Source organism: Desmodus rotundus, chromosome 11 (assembly GCF_022682495.2).
Source record: "Desmodus rotundus isolate HL8 chromosome 11, HLdesRot8A.1, whole genome shotgun sequence".
NCBI classification, from domain to species: Eukaryota; Metazoa; Chordata; class Mammalia; order Chiroptera; family Phyllostomidae; genus Desmodus; species Desmodus rotundus.
In genome coordinates, this window is record NC_071397.1 from 83,396,692 (window position 1) to 83,418,234 (window position 21,543).

A 21,543-nucleotide genomic window follows, 5' to 3' on the forward strand; every position below is an offset into this window, starting at 1 on the left:
TAATTTAGTCTCTCAGTAGTGTTATGCAAGCAAGCAGTGGGTTCAGAATTTGAACCCAGGGTCTTTCTTATTTACTATAATTTTTCACACAACAATTGCTTATGTAATTCCACATCAAAACCCACAAGCAATCCTCTGCTGTGCTTGTTTCCCGCTCTCATCAGTTGGAACTGGCATGAGAAAATCAAAGGTGATTATGCTCACATTTTTAGTTCTCCATTTAACTTTGGTGCCAAACAGCCTCTAATCACTGTAGGGAATTTAATATGAAGCCGGTGGCACTCTGAGAGGCCTGCCAGTCCACAGAGGAACGCCTGGCACCACTGAGTGGCAGGTATTTAGGGTGCATGGTGTCCGGAGACACCGGGGGGCTGGGGCCGCTGGCTGTGCCGAGACTGGGATTGTCTTCATGGAGGACCCATTGCACTGATCACTCTCACCAGTGTGGGGAGTGCAGTCGACTTCTTAAGGCTTTTTAAAGCTCCAGGAGCTTTCCTTTTACCCAGACACCATCTTAGAGGTGCACTTGTCTTGCAAAAGTGTTTGCCACGGGGTTCCTTTAAATATTCAGCTTGCTAAAGTAGTGCAAAATGCGTTTGCTTCTGTAAAAGTTTCCTCTTTGACAGCTTTACAAAACCATTCACGTGAAGGCACAGAACTAAGTAGGGCATCTTCAGATTTCCTTTCTAACATCGGGATCTATGATTCTTCTTCAAAGAGGAGGCAGCAGTTGCTTTTGTGCAGGGGTAAAAATTCTCCAACCAGGGAATAAAAAAATAAAGGGAGTGGGGTCCCTCGCTCCCTTGCTACCACACAGTGGGACTGGATAGAGAAAGGTTCCAACCCAGGGCTACAAACCAGATTTTTTTTTTAACTGATTTTTTTAGGGGGTCAGGGAGAGAGAGATGGAAACTCGATTGGTTGTTCTACCTACGTATGCATGCATTGGGTGATTCTTGTATGTGTCCTGACCAGGGATCGAATCGCAACCTTGGCCAATCTGGACAATACTCCAACCAACTACTGTATTTTGCTGTGTATAATCTGCACTCCTTTGCCCAAACTTTGGAGGGAAAAATAAGGATACACATTATACATGGGTGGTACTAATCCCGTATCTATATAAATGTCTTTAATTCTTTTATTTATGCTTATGTGTTAAAGGTGTAACTCTAGAAAGCAATGGCGATATCGGCATGCAAAATAATACCAGGGAATATGATAATCAGTTTTATTTCTAAATATAAATAAATAAATAATTGAGTTCAAAAATTAGAACGAAAGATTTTTTTCCTGAAAGTTTGGGCCAAAAATGTGGGTGTATATTATACAAAGGAGTATGCAGCCAAAGCTGCAAATCAGATTTTTAAAACTCCCATGGAAATTGCCATGAGGATCTTTTAGAATGCCAACTAACTTAAAAGTGCATACATAAAAAAAGACAGCTAACTATTATTACCTCAGTCATTTATGGGATAGGTAATTTGCGGGCTGGGCTGGCAACCACTCATTATTGTGTAAAATGGAAATTTTAAAAAAATTTCTGAAACTTGCACAACACAACTTATTTTTTAGTGAGGATTTACTCATGCTAACCTAACCCTTTTCAGTGAGAGCTATTTTCACATTTTCTACCATATTTGACAATTGCTTTAAAAAAACAGTACAAACAGAATCTATACTGTCACTCCACAGAGATATTGTTACATAAAGCATCATTAGCAGTTTTCAAATGCTGTTCTGTGCAGTTTGGGGATTCAGTACATTTTTTATTTGATTTTCTTTAATTACCTTAAAGCTAGATTTTTAAAAAATAACAGTCAAGCTCAACAGTTTTACATTTCATTAAGTTGTGCCGCTAAATGAACTTTTCTGCGGTCCTATAAAACTGAAGTCTCCCAAGGCTTCAGAGTGAACCTTGTAAAACAAACTAATAAAAACTGTTGCCACTTGCAGCTACTTACTATGTAATTCAGTATGTTCAAATACTTGCCAAATGAAACAAAGTAGTTATAAAGTGAAGGCCAAGGCCCTCTTAAATGAAGTCTTTATGTTGCTCAAAATAGTATTTTCCTTCTCACTAATTGACCCTATAATAAGTATGTCTGAAATTATAAAATTTTATGTTAAGAATCTGCATTATGTATTGGATGCAATGTCAGATGATGTTTGAAAACGATTCATCTCCAAGGACATAAGGACTCCTGAACTAGATCATCTCTAAAGTTGATATTAGTTTTGATGTTCTTTTTTTTAAAGATTTTATTTATTTATTTTTAGAGACGGGAAGGGAGGGAAAAAGAGAGGGAGAGAAACATCAATGTGTGGTTGCCTCTTACATGGCCCCCACTGGGGACCTTGACCACAACCAGGCATGTGCCCTGACTGGGAATCGAACCGGCGACCTTTTGGTTCATAGTCCTGCACTCAATCCACTGAGACACACCAATGAGGGCAGTTTTGATATTCTTTTTTTAAAAAAAGATTTTTTTAAACTTATTTTTAGAGACAGGGGAAGGAAGGGAGAAAGAGAGGGAGAGAAACATCGAGAGATATATTGATCACTTGCCTCTCCCACACTCTCAACTGGGGACCTGGCCTGCAACCCAGGCATGTGACCTGACTGGGAATTGAACCAGCAACCTTTCTGTTTTTAGGCGCGCACTTAATCCACTGTGCCGTGCCAGCCAGGGCAGTTTTGATATTCTTGACACATGATTTGATACATGTTAAATCTTAAAAGACTAAAATACTGGAAAATTACTATTCATATATTAAAAGCATAAAAGTCTTGCAATTATTAGTACTTCTAATAATAAATGGTATATCACCATTTGACCCTCGTTTAAAAGAAAATGCTTCTTTTTTCCTCAATGAAGTTTATGTCACAGAAATGTTTAAATAGTAACATAACAAAGAGGAGCAGATCAAATGAAAGAAGATGCCACATCTAAGATTAAACGAGGCAGTCTAAATTTATGGCAGATGGCCAATTTTTTTTGACTCTTACAAATTTTCTGAAATCTCATATACTCCTCAATACCAGTGACATTCATCTTATTCCAGTTCTAAGGGAAATGTAGGAGATTTTCTCTTGTCAGGTTGCAACAGCTCTCGGCTTCAGAAACGGTGGCTTCGTTTCTGACCACAGACCGAGTGGACTGTCCACAGGAGGTGAGCCGTCACGGATAAACAAAGACACCACACTGAGCAAGTAACTGCAAGGCAAAGCAGAGCTTACGGCCAGGCGAAGCCGGCAGCTACAGGCTCGAAACGAGATCCTAAATGTAACAGATCTGTCTGTAACACACGGGCCTCTTGCGACAGAAATTAAGAGTGAAACCCTGCCATTGTTCTCACAGTGCTGCCTGGATAAAGGTGACACTGTTTGCGTGTCCTCTGGTTTCCCCACCGCCAATTTCCTCCTCCTTCCTTGCATGTCAAACTGTTTTCTTTAGTGCAAGAACAACGAACAAACATTTCTTGGCAGACCAAAGTTTCGAATATAGAAGAAAAAAATAATGTCATAGCACTAAATGGTTATCTAACCATCTCGTGAATTTAATACTGCTTTGGCCTCCAAAGCTTCATGCATTAAAGCTATTCTTTAGGCTTTCCATTTTAATATCTGAGACACGTTAAGAGAGCCTCCTGCAAGAAGCTTTAAGGAGTTATTTTCAAAATAATTTTCTCTACTGGAAATCTTGGGTGAATCTCTCTCTACTTTCTATGTTTTGTTCTTGAATGTGTTGAATCAGTCACAGTGAGCTAGAATACACAGCAGTTACAAAGAGTTCCATAATCTCAGTGGCTTAACACAACCAGCAGATCCTTTGCCGCACATTCTCCTCGTCCATGCGGAGCCACACGGGCTCTGCTCCTCACCGTCACTCGGGCACCGGGGACCAGACAGGCGGGTGGCCCACCTGGACTTGTGCATGGACAATCAAAAGGCAGTGCTTCAGAAGTGGTGCATTTCACACCGGTGCTTGGAACTTGGGGGTTACTTCCGCTACTATTTCGTTAGACAAAACAAGCCCACATGGCCTAAACTAACTTCAAAGGGGACAAGGGCAATCCTACCTCATAAGCAAGGGAGAAAATGAGAATATCCAAAAACAGCTCTAATGACTGCCAAACAGAGGGATAACACTAAACCTAAGATTTTCCATACTCCTGTTACCATTCTCCCAACGCTTACCTAATGTTTACCTCCACCCGAGAATGAGGTTGAGAGGCTTTTGATGTGAACTTTGCAACAGCACTGAAAAGCTCCCCCTCTGCCTTTCAGGAACAGGAGTTGACAGTGGGAGGGACGCTGCCTGCAGGAGCAGCTGACTGTCTGGGATCCAGACAGACCTGGCACCACTTACTACCTGTGAGACCGCGGGGACAGCGTTTTAACCCCCTGGAAACTCGGGGTCCACCTCTGTGAAGCTGGGACATTACTCCTTCTGGGAGGCTGTCGTGAGAGTCATTCGACAGCTGTGTCTGAGTGCTCCGTGCTCCATGGCGAGATTAGGTAGAGCTGCGCCGGAACTGTGAGCAGAACCCTCCACGTGGAGCCCGCTCACAACTCGGCCCTCGCTGGTAGAACTGACCGCAGACACCACAACCACCTCGCACTCCCCCACTCTGAAAAGCCAGTAAGCAATTCCACAACAAGACTGGCTGCACAACTCTAAGATTCTACTACTTTACAAAGCTGCTGCTGGTTCCATCTTTACCAAAATATCATGAGGCTGTATTTTTTCCTATGTATGCGCAACACATCACATTGCGACTCTCTCATTGTCAATGGCCTGAATATTTACTTCTAACTCCTCTCAACCCGAAACACAGCTAAAATATTTTCACTGGTGTAAGTGCGGAATTTATAGTCGTTACTTAATTAGTTTTACCTAACTCGAAGCCCCCTATGTAGGGACATTTTATATTGGAACAGAACCAGCCAGGTGCTTGGTAAATGTGTTTATTATATTAATCTACCATAACTGTGAAAGCAAGGGAAGGACAGGTTCTTTAATCTGAAAGCACATGTCAGGAGCTGAAAGATACATTGAAGTCCTGACCCCTAGGGTCTGCGAATGTGACCTTATTTGGAAATAGGGTCTTCCCAGATGGAACCCTGGTAAAGTGAGGCCATGAGGACGGGCCCTAATCCCACGTGGCTGATGTCTGCAGCACAAGAGAAAACACAGACACCAGGACAACATGAAGAGTCCTTTCTCCAGGAGCAGTTTTCCCCTTGCCATTCTGAGCTCTTCTCTTCGATGGTCAACCTTCCTCACCTTCTTTGCCACGGCAGGCTCGGCAGAGCTCACCTATCTGTCCCTGAGGCTTCAACCCCAGGCCATGCCCGGCACTCGAGTGTGCTAAGCTTTGCCATCACACACAACACTTCTCTATGCCACCCTCCAAAGCAACAGAGACGCACAGACACGAGGAAGTGGGCCATGAGAAGATGGAGGTGGGGGCTGGAGTTATGTTGTCATAAGCCAAAGAGTGCCTGGGACCACCAGAAGCTGAAAGAGGCAAGCAGAGATCCTCCCCTCGAGGCTGGAGGGGCCTGGCCCTGCCAACACCTTGATTTGGGGCTTCTAGACGCCAGAACTGTGAAACAATGAGGGTGAGACAATGCTAAAATTCTATTGTGTTAAGCCACCCCATTTGTGGTACTTTGTCACGAGCCATAGATATTAACATAGTATGGAGTCAGAATATGCTACGATGTGGAAAAAGTTTCATAAGGATCTTTGATTCCCACAGAAATATTTTTAATTGTATGGAATATATTAATAAGTTTGAAATAAGCTCAATATATAAAAATCAATTGTATTTTTATATTCCAGCAATAAACAATTAGAAATTAAAATTTAAAAAGTAATATCGTTTACAATAGTATCAAAAATATAAAACATTTAGGGATATATCTGACAAAGGATATATAAGACTTGTACACTGAAAACCTCAAAACACAAAGTTTTAAAAGATCTGAATAAATCAAGAGATATCCTACATTCAAGGATCAGAATACATAATATTGGTAACACGTCAATTCTATATTTGAGTAGTTTTGAGCTGAGTTCTAGCATCTTGGGGAAGTGGGTGAACAGGAACAAGGTAAAAAATGGAAGTCAGATTGTGTCACTTTTCTGGTCAAAGTCGTCAGAAGCTACTCACCCCTCCCAGCCTCCTGGCGAAAACCAGAGTCCATTCAGGAACCTACCAGACCCTAACTGACTGGCCCCCCTTTGCCTGTCTAACCGCATCTCCTCCTGTTCTCCCTCTTCGCTCTGCCCAAACCACCGCCCCCCGCAGATGCCACCAGCCCCTAGTCCCTCCCCTCAGCACTCAGGTCCTTCTAACATGTATGCAGTTGACTACTTTTTCTGCTTGTTGTCTGTGCCCTCATTAAGACACAGCTCTATGGAGACAGGCATTTCTGTTTGTTCTGTTCACTGTGGAATCTCCTGCGCCTCTAACAGTACTTGGCAGGGAGCCGATGCTTCACACGTGGTTGGGAACTAATGGGTAAATGTGGGATGGGAAGCTTTGCTCTGGAGTCACAGTGTGTGAGCAGCTGAGGATAGAGAACTGTCTTAGGGGCTAACGACTTCTTGTGACTATGTTCCTGCCTGTCTGGCAGCAGTCGCTCCTGTACCTCCTTACTGCTTTATTTCACAAGTCTTCCCTTAAAAACATCCACCGAACCCCTTCACTGGGAGAGGCACGGAAGAGGATCTAAGGAAAGAGTATATGATGTGGTTTCTCATACTGAAGAGTTCGGGTAGCATGGAAGGTTTGAGGGACTAGGGAAGGCTTTATAGAAGAGAGGATTTGAGGTGAACCTCCAAGGAGGGTGGCATTTTGATTAAGCTGTCTTGAAACAGCAGTGAGGTGGGTTCCCAGCGAGCAGGGTGGCGGCCGCGGCGCCCGAGGGCCAGTGGAGCCCGCACTGCCGTCACCTGAAGAGTGCTCGGGAACTGGTGATGGCGGTGAGCACTATATACTATTATGTGTAATTAGGGTAAATTTGAGAATTTATGAATTTCCAGAAGGGATCAAAGGATTTTCTTTTCCACGTTAAAACACCGAGTCTACTTGCACTAGCCCATATTGAGGAGGAGATGAGTCCTTCTCTAATCTGAATTTCAACAGTTAAGTGAGAGCTCGGTGCTACCGCTTAACGAGGTGCCGGGCTGGATAAAACAAGGTGGAGGGCCGGGTTCGGCCCGTGGGCCTGGTGTTTGCCATCTGTGCAACAGACCTTAAATACCAATATTCCTTAAGGTGAACATTCACTTAATTATTTCATTTTGTATTCATTTTTTGGTTATAAAAATGTAAATGCAGGAAAAAAACTATAATAGAACTAGGTTAGTATCTTTTCTTTCTAGGAAAGAGTTCAAGGGCTGTAAAACCCCAAACTGAATGCATTGATTTGCTAGATAAAGGCTGGTGTTTAATTAGAGACATTGGTAAGTGTGGTACTGAGATGAGAGATAGGGCAGAGGGTGGCTTTTCATCAGAAGCACCGTAATTGTCTGCAATTTACCCTCAGGAAAGAACACCAGCCCTGGGGCCAAAACGCCTGGATTCTAATTTGGGCTCCACCACTAGGAGCAAGTTTCTTTTTGTGTCTCTGGGTTTTCGTATGTAAAATGTGGACAATTACAATCCCCAACTCTTCCGAGTCATCATGAAGAGTAAATAATTTTCTGCACACAAAGTGCTTAGATCAGTGGCCCCTTCGAGGGGAGCCCTCAGTCACAGTGGATGTTACCAATACGCAGTAGTTACTGCCATGTCTGCGGGAGCTGTTGCCACATCTCATCTTTCCCCACTACAAAGGGTAACTTTTCTCAGGACCTTAGAGATTCGTCCCTGAGGCTGAAGGAGATGTGTCGTGTCCAGGGTTGCACAGCGTTTCAGGAGTCACACAGGAGTCTTTTGATGCCCAATTCCCGTAGCAGTTTCTTCCCACAATGCTCTAAGCTTTGGCCATGAGAGAGCAGATCTATATTTGTCTATGGATTATGAGACCCAGGTGTCAAGTTTCTGGTAGATCCAGGTTTCCAGACTTCTATCCCAGTTATCTATTTACCAGATTATCGAGAACAGTTGAAGACCAGTTCTATTACATATCTTTATCCAGGATCAGAAGACTAAGAGCACGTAAGACTACAGTCATATATGTTTGGAAGAAAATCAATTCTAGTTCAACAGCTGTATCGGCTATTGCACAGCTAAAGAATCAGGTTTAAGCTTTCAAGTAAGCACACGAGAAAAATTTACTGCACTCAAATACTATGCTTTGTAAATATTAGAGGACTTATTTTCTTAAGGAAAATCAAACCAAAATGCATTTTAAAATAGAAGGCATTTACCTTCTAGTTCATTATTTTATTGAGTTTGGCAATACTAGAAGAGAAAAAGAAACCATACTAATACTGTAGTTAAGATTCTGCCTTGCTGGTTACACACTGGATTTTCTAAAATTACATCTGTATTTTCCCTAACTTCTTCGAACAAGTTGAACATCAATGTACTTAAATTGTCTTTAAGAATCAACAAATCAGAATATAATTAAGAGACTATAAATGGTCAAATGTTTAAGTAACTTAGTTATTTGGGACATATCAAGTGGGGTGAAAAGCTATGTTAAATCTTAAAGACACCATGGATTTAACATAGATCTTTTCAGGGGATATTTTTCTAGATAATTCGATAACAACTTTAAATGACAGATTCCAAATAAATGCACCCTTTTGATTGAGTATTACATTAATGATTCCTTCTTTTCTCCCCTCTCCCCTTTAGGGTAAGAGTTTATATATAGTTATATAAGAATACTTACAATGACATAAAAGAACATTACTATATATGAAGTATTAAATCCAAATTTATCTCCCAATAAATGCACATTTGAGTCCATAAAACCACTTCTTCATCAATCATCATTTCAGTGATACTTAGCATCCAAAGCACCATAAAACATAAAAGGATAAGGAGAAAATGTATGGCTTTAATGATTAAGCCCAAGTCTCTCTAAAAGTTCTGAAAGTAAATATCTCCTCTCTTAATGGTGCATATAAAACAAAATGTTCCAGCTGCTAGAGTATAATTTGCTCCACTGTGGGGAAGAAAGAGAGGGCCAGTAAGGGCCAACAATCACCCAAGAAAAAGGGGGTCCTCCAAAGGGAGAAGTCTCAGTTTGCTCAAGAAACCCGCTATCAGCCAGGTAATGAACAGCAGCCGTCAAGAGCTCAAACTCTGGAAGTTGATAGCTGCGTGGTTGAATCCCAGCTTGTATTGAGCTAGTTGTGCTTAACAGATGCATTCCAACCTTCCAGGCGCTTACAGTTCAGATGATGGATAAAGAAGTTCACATGACAATTGATGGAGCAATGGTTCTCCAAATCGCACCAGCCATGTCATCAGTGTTAATTATGCAAAACTGGAGAGCAGGGGTTGGGACCAGCATCAACACAGAATTTAATGGGAGAGGGGCCCCAATCAAGAAATAAGAGGCTGAGGGAAGAGCAGGTGGGAGAGTACGAAATAGGCAAGGTAATGTTTAGTGCTGTACCAGGGTTATGTATCCAAGGAAGTTTAGTCTTAGAAGAATTTCAGGAAAACTGACCAAATCCAGCATGGAAAAACTAACTACATGATAGGCAACTCCCAGAAGATTTCTGTTCAGGTAGAAGACATGTCACAGGAAGGCTTCGGTTACAGAGAAACCTCCCAGAAAAGTTTTGGGGAGGAGTAAGGCAGAAAAGTGGAGATGGTGATGGAAGGCCACCTTTGACATAAATGGGTTTCTCTGCCCAAAGAGGAAAAAAGAACGATAAGGAGACCTCCAAATTCACATGCCCAAAAGTTATTTAACACAATTCCAATGACTTCTTACTCAGTTTACACAGTGTGTTTGGCAAAATGAAGTGATCAGGATGGAGAAGGTGAAGTATTAGAGGAAAAAATACACATTAATTGTGTCATTGGCTTAACAAACAGGAAATGAATTTGCTGACTAATGTATTAACACACTGGAAAGAGTTGCCCCCCCCCCCCAGCCTGGGGCCAGTGACATCAGTATCAAATACCATCAGGCAATCTCATTTTATGTAGAAGAGGAAAAAAAAATAGTCATTTTGATTAATAGTCTCCCTCTATGGCTAATTCCTTAATAGAGTGGAATAAAATCCTCTCCCAAAAGTTAAGAATTAAATATTCAAACTTAAGGGGCTGGATAAAACTGTTAGCTTTGTTTTTCATTGCAAACGATGGAAAGAATGACTCTTAAAATGGTATTTGCCGTGCATTTAACTAAAGTTGAACATTTCTTCTCTTCATAGACACAAATTAACTTAAGGAGACGTGCAAAGCAAATGGGATTGAAATTCAGCTGAGAGCTGTCTGATGCCCCTGACTAATGCGAGTGCGCTAAGGGTGTGCGCGGCCTGGCTGAGCACATCCCAGGGAAGCCAAACTGGAGGCGCTCTCATTTCACTTCTGAATGAAAGAGCCCTATCGCTGGCAGTGGTGGAGCATCACCAAGGTTACTCAATATCAAATAGCCTGCAGAGATTCTAACCCAACACTAGAGACTTCAGTTGTACAGTGAATGATAACGAACCTTATCCACAGTACCCTCAATGCAGCATTTTTATGCTGCACTGAGTGAAATATAGAGGCCACTCAAGTTACTCCCTTTATCAGGAATTAAAATAGAATTGCCGAAACAGCAGACTGGCTACAGGCACATACACAAAAAAAACAAAACAAAAAGCCTATTGTTCAAACAATCCAGAGTGCTTTGTTAAGACCCGGATCATTTAAATGACTGTCCTTGCTATTCTATCTTTTGTGTGTTGCTTACCATTAGAAAAAGACAGCATGGCTCTCTACCTCCCGTAAAAGCAACGGGTGTCCATTTTCCCTTTGCTCCTGCATCTGACTTCCTCTCTTAGGTTATGAACCACCCTTCCAGGGTTACCATGCTCAGTAGTGAGTATTATAAAAAAACTGGTGAGCCATCAAGTCTGATATGACAAGTTAAACTGTCCGCTGTGTGTAGCATTCCCAGTCTGTCGAGTCCTCATTTTTCTCTTTGCTCAATAGAGAATTTAATCCATTGTTTCATCAGGTTGGGCGACTTTCCCTAAGGACATAAATTCCAAAAGAAATCCCTATATTTCTTTTTTAAAGTCTCTGAAAGCATTACCATTTGTCTTTGAAAAGTCAACCTAATTAAATTCACAAGCACTGAACAAGAGAGCACCAAGTGAAGTCATCCTTTTTACCAAAGGCTTAGTAATTCAGTGGGGGCCCGTTTCCACCCAGCCTCCAATGCCGCCTAGTGAACATTCTTTTGCTCCATCTCAGAAAGAGCTTTCTCCAACTCTCAGTTTAGGAGACAGAAGTTGAAACCCACCCTGACCTGTGCCCCAGAGTCCACTGCCTGCCACCTACTCAGGGAGCATCCCCCCATTCTCTCTCTGTATCCAAAATCTTTGCCCCTCCAATGGCTCCCTTTGATTACAAATGTGTTGTAATCGGCTCTAGTTTTTGAACCAAGCAATATTACCTCTACACTGCATCACCTCAAAGTACTGTTCCTTTTCTCTTTGTTTGACAGTGTTTGTTTTATTTCTTAAATATTATTTGTATTATTTTTCTGCTTGTAAAAATAATTGTTATCTCATAAAATCTGACTTCTTAAACCCAAAGACTTCCTTGAAACTGCTCCAATGAATGATCCATTCTGGAGCCTCCCTTCAGACTCTGCTGTCCGTGAGTACCATGATCGCCTCATTTGCTTTCTCTTCCCAGCGACTTTTACCAACTTCGCCCCAACCCCCTAAAGTAAAGCCTTCCCGATGCAGCCCCGCGCTCCCTCCATCCCTAATCTCACTCCTGCATTTCCGCCAGCTTTTCAGCGGCTTCGGCTCTCATCTCTCTCCTAAGTTCTGGATTACCTTCCAGGACCTGCACAAACCCAGCAGTATTGACAGTGCCATGCACGGGGCTCTGTGTTGGGTCACACAAATGACAAGCAAAGGTCCTGCTCCCAAGGATCTTGCTATCAGGTGGGGAGAGAAACATGAAAACACAATTATGTAACTCAGTACAAGCAGTTTAATGGAGGGGTACAAGGTTCCATGGGAATGTGTGGAAAAGTGGAAAAGCAATGCCAGGGTCTGCCCTGGGGAGTCCAGGAAAGCTCAGTGGGGACCCGGGCACCCACAGGCTTCTTAAAGGAGCTACAGGAGTTGGCCAGGTGTGAGCAGCTGTGGTTCAGAAGGGAGGAGGAATGGACTGCGACTTGCCGTGGAGAGAAAGTGTGGACAGGACTAGCTAGCATTCCAATTGGACCTTATCTTTACACAGAGCTTGGCTGAATGGGTTGAGAAGCATGGGGGGAACGGGGGAACTGGCAGATGGAGCTGGGCTAACAGGGGTCAGATCATAAAGGCTATCGGATGCTGAGGAAGTGAGGTTTTATCCTGTTGGTGACAGTGATGACAGAGAGGCTGGTGAAGAATTTTTAACAGAGGAGAGGCATGATCAGACTTAGGTTTTAAGTCTGTGGGGACAACACCCAGGGTCAAGGGTGAGGCTCAATGATACCACTATCACCAACTTCACAGTGAGTTACTCATACCTGTATCTTATCTCCCTAGCCCGCTGTAAGCCTCTTCTCTGACTCACCTACAACATCCAGCCCAGTGCCTCACTGTAGGAACCACTCAGGAAATTCTTATGTCAACGCATTTGTCAGGACTTATGCCCGGCAGTTAATTATATCTTTGTGTCAATAAACTCCACACATAGCACCCTTAAGCAGTTAAGCACCGGGGCCAATCAGAATGTGAGAGCTTAGACGGAAACTCAGGGATCACAAATTGTTTCCCAAAAGAGGAAGCAAGTACAAAAGTGGGACATGGTTTTCCAGCAGCCCACAGGCAGCACTGGAATCGCATCCTCTGGGACAGGTGGCAACAACGGGACAAGGTGTCAGTGCTGCTATGGTTTAGGAAGGATCAGAGCTGTATTTCCTTCCTCATTCAGTGGCTTTTTCAGAATAACAAACCCCACCCCCCCAACCCCAACCCAATTCTAGGACCACCTTTGTTTAAACTAAAACAAAGCGTAAGTTCACCTTCTCCTTTTATAAATCAATTTTGTGGAAGGATTCTTCAGGAAGAACACAAGTAATGAACTAGACAAAGAATAAACTCAGCTGTAAGAATTAAGTCATTGGATGTATTTACTATTTCCAAACCCTCATCTTTCTTTTACTTTTCCTTTCTATAACTGGTGGCCATTTGTTTTTAATCCATTGATGTACTAATGACCTATTGTAACCCTAATAATAAGCACTAAATGTCATTAAACTGAAACATGTTTATAGATATTAGTAAGGAATGATGTCTCATGATGAAGCTTCCTTTCTTTATTTCTCTTAAACTTAATTGGATGTTAATGAAATCAGGAGAGAGTGAAGCCACCACCTTTAGGTATCCAAGAGCTACTCTGCATTCCCTAAGTTAATTACCTGAAGAAACCAAATCTGCCATGGGCCTCTCCATTCCCAGAGTGAGCCCTATGCCTGTGACCTTTTGGAAACCTGAGGGCACTGAAGAGGCACCAAAGGGCCAGGTCCTCAGGGCCTGAGGCCACAATAGCCACCATGGGCTGAGGCTAGAACCCTGACGCCACGCTGGCAGGGTCATCTATGAGCTGCACAGTAGCCATAAACTAATCCCGTAACTCCGATAAGCCTTGTTTACTCACCCTCAAAGGGAAAAGGGGATTTACTCACCAGAGGACCTGGAAAGTCCCTTCCTGCACCAGCATCCCAGGCACCCTCCAGAGGTGGACAGTGAGTGGGGAGAAAGACACCTTGCTCCTGTGGTGGAAGCGAATCCCAGTGTAAACCGTCTGTGGCTGTCCCTGTCATCTGATGATGTGCCTTGTCTTCCTCTATCCCTCTGCCCCACGCACATCTCTGCAGTATGAGGGGTGGGAGAGGACGCACCAGCTAAACCACCATAGCCATTTGGGAAAGAGGGCGGAGACTGATAAAACATTTCATCTGGATTCCATTGCACTTACTTAAAATGCACCCTTCCTTCCCTCCACAGACTGCTTCCACTTTGAGATACTGTACATAAAAGTTCATTTTATTCCCATGTAAGCAGATATTCTGATCTTTATTTTACAGATGAGAGAAGCTCAAATGGTGGAAAGAACTCAAGAGTAAGCTCAAACCACACATCCCTAGCACAGAACAGAGTTGGGACTTGAACCTACACGTGCCTTTTCCTATTACGCAGCGAGGACAGCAGGAGGTTGCTGGAGCTTAGGTCAGGGTCTATTTTTTCCAATTTACTTTCCAACTGCAGCTGACACACACCATTGCACTAGTTTCAGGTGTACGACAGTGACCAGACACTGATGTGCCTTGTGAAGCGATCACCACGGCCGCACTCTACTTCCTGACCATAATGGCAATGGTTACACAGAGGTTTGCTTTATGATTATCTGTTAAACTGTACATGTTTTAGGTATTTGTCTGTGTTGTCTGTCACATTTTTTTAAAGTGACAGGGGAAAAAGATGAAGAACTCAATGTTGTTAGCACGAGGTGGGCCAAGCAGTTACTCATGTGGAGTCTGTGTGAAGGGGTGAGCAGACACAACCATCCAGGAGAGAAAGCTCTCAGTCAACAGCCACAGGCTACACACAGCAAGGCGTCTCCCAGAGGGTCCTGTGAGAAGTGCCTCAGGGCCCCCAAGAGGGGACTAGCCAAAACCACAGGGCATCCGGGATCCCCCAGGGGCCCAGGTGCTCAAGGAAGAGAGATAAGACAGCCAAGGCTCCTCACCAAATCCAAAACAGAAGGGAGTTAGGAGGCTTCTTCTTCTTCATGTTTTTTTAAAATGAATTAACCCATATTTATTAATAACATTTATTTTGAATCAAGTGTGTCGTGGTGATTGTTTTAGTTAATAGCATGTTATCTATCTATGCCAGGAGACTGAAATTGACTTCCCCAAAAAATGACAGAAACAAAAAAACGGGGCACGAGGAGGCCTCTCCCCAATGCAGGGTAGAAGCAGTGAGCCTTGGAGACGGTCTGCGTGTCAGAAACTGTCAGGGAGGCCTGGCGACCACGACTTGGACATCTTGCCCACAATTTTAAGAAAGGTGTATCGTTCTCTAATGTGGAACAGGTTGGTGCACGCGCGCACACACACACACACACACACACTACTGTTTTTAATCAGTTGGAGCAAATAGTCATGTTTTCACACTGTAAATCCTCAACTCCCGTATCTGCAGATATAATATGTGCAAGGCTCTGACTGTGCATTAACGCAGGCCAGGTTCAGCCCTCCTCCCCCCTCCTCTTACACTTCCAGTTCCAGAACCACACAGCAGACTGACCTGCTAAAACGGTTTTCTTCAGGAAAGAGAGCTGTGACTAAAGAACATTTCTGATACCAGCAACAGATGTTCTGGGAACTAATTCAGGCAGCAGTATACACAGACACTGTAACTAAACTGCCTGTTAAACATACTGGGAAAGTATGTTTATCCCTCTCCCGAGTTGGGCTTTTGGGGGATGGAGCCTGAGAAAAGAGCATGGCTTTATTTCAGCCTTTAATATGCTCTAAATTTTCAAATGAGGTCTTTGGGTTGTAAGAAACAAAATCTAAACCTCTCACTGAGCCTGGGCATGCCCACCCCGCCCCTCAATTCCCCGTTTCCAAGTTAATAAAGCTAAAAGTCATCCAGATAAAAATCAGTTAGGTAAAGGTTACTCATCATCACAACTTGGATGAAGCTCATGAAGGGCTTAAACAACTATGGAGATTTAAAGGGCAGAATTCTTCTGGAAATTCAGGAAAAAGCTGAGTGAATTCTTTATGGATAGTGGGATCCATTTTCAGAAATTCGCTCCTCATTGCTAGCCAGATGTCCTGCTGAGCCAACACCAAAATACTATTTTTATCTCTAGGCACAGCAGGTCATCCAATAGCGTCGCTTCCTTCAACAGCGTTTCACTGTAGTGTGTGTAAAATCCTGCAGACAAGTAACTCGTGTCTATCAATTAGCCTATATTGGTGTTACGATACGCCATTATGCTGTAGCTCCTAGTGAGAACTTCCTGTACTGTACCTGTTCCCCTCTAGTAACAAATCAACAAAACCAAATCATTTGATCTAAGGACATGACCACCAAATTCTATCAAATTCTCCGGAGACTAGCCAATAACAATAAATACTGAAGATTTCTGCTCTATTTGAACCAGAAGAGGGGGAAACTGCACACGGAAGACACCTACTCTGGGTACTCCACATGCCATCTTCAATGCCACGGAAGCCGGGTTCCTCTCCCACGGGGGGTGGGGGGTCCCCGATGCCTCGTCTCTGCCAGTGGATGGATCTTTCCCTCCCTGTGCGCCCAGAGCAGCTCACACACACACGGCCCCAGAACACCACTATTTGCTTCCCTCAGTCCTGACACAAGGCAGCAAGAGCGGCCCCTTAAAGACCCACAGGCTTTAATCATTCATTTAAAAACTCCTGTCATGGTAGAGAGTTGAGCTGAAGCTTGAATACGTATTAAATTGCCCTTACGTCTGTCGTAACTCAAACTTAGTTTTTTAATAACATTTTCGGTAAACCTGATGCCTTCCTCACTCACTCTACTGACCACTAAGCATTTCTGCATTACTTTAGTAAGCAAACGTTTACAACACTTAGTTATTAGCTGATATTACCCACTGTATCACTCCCCTCCATATTTTATGATCCTCAAGAGAGCTGACCTGCCCATAAAAACGGACACAACAGTTCATACAATGAGCACTTAATGCCTATGAAAAAGCGCCAACCTGTTTAACACTAAAGAGTATTCCTTCCTTAAAATTAGGGTCAAGGTCTTAGCAAGAATAGAAGGAAGAAAATAGATTTCCCATTGTGAATAATTAGCTACGTTTCTACAACAGATTTTTAAGCAAAGAATGTGGAGGTCAAATGAACTTAAGACTGATAACCTTATACCCCATTATGCCTTCATAGTGCCATATATTCTGGAGCTGAACTTTTTCTTTTTAATCTTCATTGGTAATGAGGCAATAAGAACCCTGCACTACCCGCCAGTGTGGCTCAGTTGGCTGGGCATCATCCCGCAAACCAAAAGAACCCTGCACTCACCTTCCGTTTACCTCAGTTGCTAACACGGTGTAGGGAAAATGCAAGGTGAAGCCCTGTACATGTGATTAAAAGTAAATAAATGAAGGAAAAAAGAGTTCAGATGCTCTTTCTTACTTTATCTTTGCCAACCGCTGGTCTCAAAGTTATTGTCTACAATCTCTTAAGGAGTTATTTCATTTAAATCCAGACTTTAAAAGTTGAGCTCCAAGAATTTTCTGAAGTTACTAATTTTGTTAATGACAAATCCCTCCAGTGAATCATTTTAGGGCATTAAGGCAATTACTAAAGCATTTATCTTTTCAAAATTAAATCCAAGTAAAGGCAAAATCAATGGTGATGATATTTCATATGGACCTACTGAGTAGTCAAAAAGAAAGTAAAACCAGGAAAATCTACATGCAAATGTCTAGTTTTCTGAGGGATGAAAAGGGAAGCTCTGATCTGGTTCTTGAAGGGCATAGGGAAGCACAGGTTCCTGGAGAGTGATCAAAACAAGCTGGGCCTGAATATTCAAACTCACACACACCTTTCTGAAAGCACCCTCTACCAGCCAGACCAGGTGGTGCAGAGCTCTGAGAAGTGCTAACAACGGCCCTGTCTCGGGGCTTTGTCCTGGGAACAGTGCCATTTAAAACTCTTATTAATTATTTGGGGGAGGAAGGTGAGCTACAAGTAGAGAAACTCCTTGTCAAAATTTATTAAAGATAATCACTAGGAACCGAAGAGATCTAGAAGAAATTGCGGGTGGATTTAGGTGTATTACGTGACCAACATCAGGAAGGCAAAGGTCAAAGTGCATCCAAAGCCATACGAAAGAGCCCAACTAATGACATTCTTCTCATTTAAGCTTGCAGTCACTAAGTATATAGGTTCCTCTGGTTAATGAGAAAGAGAATCCAATAATGTCCTCATTTCTGGAGAGTTAAATGCCAAGACCATAAGATACAAGATAGAGTAATAAGACACACGAGATACTCTAAGTATCATAAAAGGTTCGAGGAACAAAAAAGAGCTTTATGACCTATGGTCTGTACAGTTCTGGTCAGAATACCACATCTATTGTGAGTCCTTTGATAACGATTCCTTCTCTCTCTAAACGGAAATTATCTGCTTTCTCTAACTCCCATACAGCATTTTTGGCCCATCTCGAGAATTTTTCACATTGTGATTTGCACTATAAATAAAAATATGAATTCCTGAAAGCCAAGGCCCTGCCTTTGTATTCTGCACTTCTGCCAGGATAACAGATTTCCCACAAATGGTTGTGAAAAGCAATATAGTGCAGTAGTTAAGAACATGAGCTCTGCAGCCTGAGACTGTCCAAGTTTAAGTCCTGGACCTACAACTAACTCTGAGGTGGAAGGAGAGTTTCCAATCTCTGTGTCTCCGTTTTTTTCATATGTAAAACTGCCACTGTAATCGTAAGCAGTAGGATTCTTGCGAGGATTAAATGAGATGATTCCTGCCATGGGCTTAGAATGGCGCTTGGCATATAGTTAAGTGTTTAATGAATGTTCACTAGTAATCAGTAGTCATAGTAACAGCACATTAGTGAATGAATTACTTAATAAATGACTGATACACATGTAAAAACTATCATGAAAATTAGGCGGGCCTCATACTGGGTTTTGACAGTATTTCTCTCAGATTTAAATCTTTCACAATTAAAATACAGGACACTCAAATAAAGTAAATTTTAGATAAACAAAAAGTACTTTTTTAGTATAAACATGTCCCAATATTGTATGGTAATAGGGAACTGGTAAAGCAGTATCTAGGAGAATAAGAACGTTAGTTTGCTGTTTTAAGAAAAAGTCTCTTAGTCTTAAAAGTCACTCCTTCCTCCTTTAAAGAAACTCCTCCCTTCTTTACCACTTCTAGGAAGCCCTCCTTGTCACACATTTATGCTCTTTAACACCAACGATACGTCGAAGTAAAAATGAGACTTTTAAACTAGAGGACGCTCTTCTGTATTTGCTGCTGACCGCAGCGTACTCTGTCCACCAGCTGACAGAACCTACGCTTCCTGGGGGCCCGTGGGTGCTGCCCACGTTCTGACAAATCAAACAATGTCTTGAAGGTCTTGAAGGTCCCCTTTCCTCCCCACTTGAACTACCCAGAACAAACCTGTAGAAAGTTTAGCTTTAACATATGTGCTTTGAATACTTGCAGTGGTTTCAAAAAGACAGCGGCAAAATCGCCCATGTCAGCAGGGGGTGAACTGGACTAAGTGGGTACTGGTGGTTTACACTCACTAAGCGGTTCCTAGGCTGGTGTGGGTTCTCTGAGGACACACCTGTAAACAGGCAGGTTTCTACAGAGCATATTAGACATGTAGGTTGAGAGTATTAGGGTATGTCAAAGAGACACCACATACTCTATGTTCATTGTAAACAAGTCTTCTTTTATAGGCAACAATCAGACTTATGCTTTCCCTTCTCATGGCCAGTCATCCAGAACAACGAGCTTGCAGGGCACCATCTTACCCCTCAGCACTGTTTTGAGGTTGAGCTTGGCTTGGCGGTGCAGGTCCTCTACGCAGGGGGGTCTTGTGCTGGGAAGGAACACGTTCTCCTGCTGGTGCCACGGAGCAGTGTAGTGGACTGTCCATCTGCTCTCCTCATCTAGGTTGGAAACCGCTGTGGAAAGAGAGACAGATTCAATTCAGCTGTCAAATTAAGTTTCACTGGCTCCAAATGGGTTACATCAAGACGGATTCTTGATGCCTAACACCTTCCTGGGTAAGGACCGGCACGAGGGAAATCGCGCAAATTCTGAGTGAGCTTCAGTCTGAGACTCCAGGGGTCCTTCCCACAGTTCCTTTAGAGTTTGTCTCCAAAGGAACTGGTGAAACTGTCCATCACATTTTGGTAGAACTGTTTACTCAGTTAGTTGCTTCCTAGCATATTAGGCCCTCTTTCTAATTCAGTGTTAGAAAACGATTAACAAAACTGATAGAGACCTCAAACTCCTACTTTAAGCCCACCACGACAGGTATCTGTTATTGCATTATAAAATGCCATTGCTTCAGTAAATGTTAGATTGTCCAAACAGAAACAAATTTCCTATGAGAGTCTGAGACCAAATATTTCCTCCCTAAAGCATTATTTTGAAACATCACTGTTAGAAACTCAAAGTTAAACAATTAAGCATAAACATCCAGTGTAATAATACATTTAAACTGCATATCTAGTAGAAATCAATTTGTGCTATAAAATTTTCTCAGTATTTCTTACTTTCATGAAATACTTTTATATTGAAATTTTTTTTTAATTCCAATGTCATTTACTTTCCCAACAAAATCCAATTCAACTGAGTTTTCCCAGCACAAAAAACAATGAAACCATTAGGCTGCAGGTGAGGGGGGAGGTGATAGGTAATCACGAGACAATGCTAAATCTCTCCAATCGTTTCCCCTTATTCCCTGCAGGGCTGAGACTTCTTTTCTATTTCACTTTCCCTGAAGACACAACCTAAACTGGCATAACACTGGAGCACCAAAGAAATTCATCAACAATTATGCATCTGCCACAGTAAGCCAAGCATAGGACAGACTAGAGAAGTAAGAGGAAAGGACCCCGGGCTGAGTCATTTACAGGAGGTGACAAGTATAATACCTGCAAAATCAGTAGGTACTAGAATTGGGGATCAGGGGCGAGCCTTCCCTAACTCTGGCCTATGTTACAGAGTGCACACTGGGCACACCCATTTCTACAAATAATGTGTCTCTTATAGGCAACTAGACCATGAAACAGATTCTCAAAATAAAATGCACAAGCATAAGTGAACTAGTGAGCTACCTGAACATATTTAAAATTAACACAGTGGACCCCAGAGCACGGCTACTAGAACTATCACAAAGATCAAGTGAACTAACACGTGCAAAGTCTTAGCTCACGAAATGACTCACGTAAAGCACGGCTGTGGCAGGAGCAGTGAAATGACTCCAGAGGAGCCCCGACCTTAGAACCATCATGAAGGAGGAAGCGGGCCTTTCGCAGCACCCAGGGGACCCGAGCCACAGGTTAGCTCTCACCCCACGTGCCACCTTTCCTACAGCTGGTAAACCCTGCAAGCCTTGCCCCCAAATAATTCATTTCATAAGTGACCCCGCCTTCTCCACCAATTGCTAAGTGGAAAAATAAACACTGAGAACTAGATGCCAAGTTAAAAATAAAAATGTCCTGTGTGCTTTCTGCTTTTAATGTTTGACAAAGAAGTATGTAAATTAGGCACCTGGTATTTCATGTATCCTCTGGCTGAACAAATGTTTTGCATGGTGCATATAGCTATCAATCTTAATACATAAC

The 21,543-nt window shown here is 42.7% G+C and overlaps 1 protein-coding gene across 3 annotated transcripts in view; it reads right to left on the reverse strand.

Annotated features, from left to right (window-relative positions):
* Nucleotides 1–21,543, reverse strand: part of NHSL1 (NHS like 1) — a 123,662-nt gene that overhangs the window by 36,556 nt on the left and 65,563 nt on the right. For all 3 annotated transcript variants that reach the window (XM_071219699.1, XM_024551907.4, XM_045188829.3), the window contains exon 2: nt 19,720–19,872. In XM_071219699.1, the coding sequence (XP_071075800.1) occupies nt 19,720–19,872 (153 nt within the window). The remainder of the gene's footprint in view (nt 1–19,719; nt 19,873–21,543) is intronic.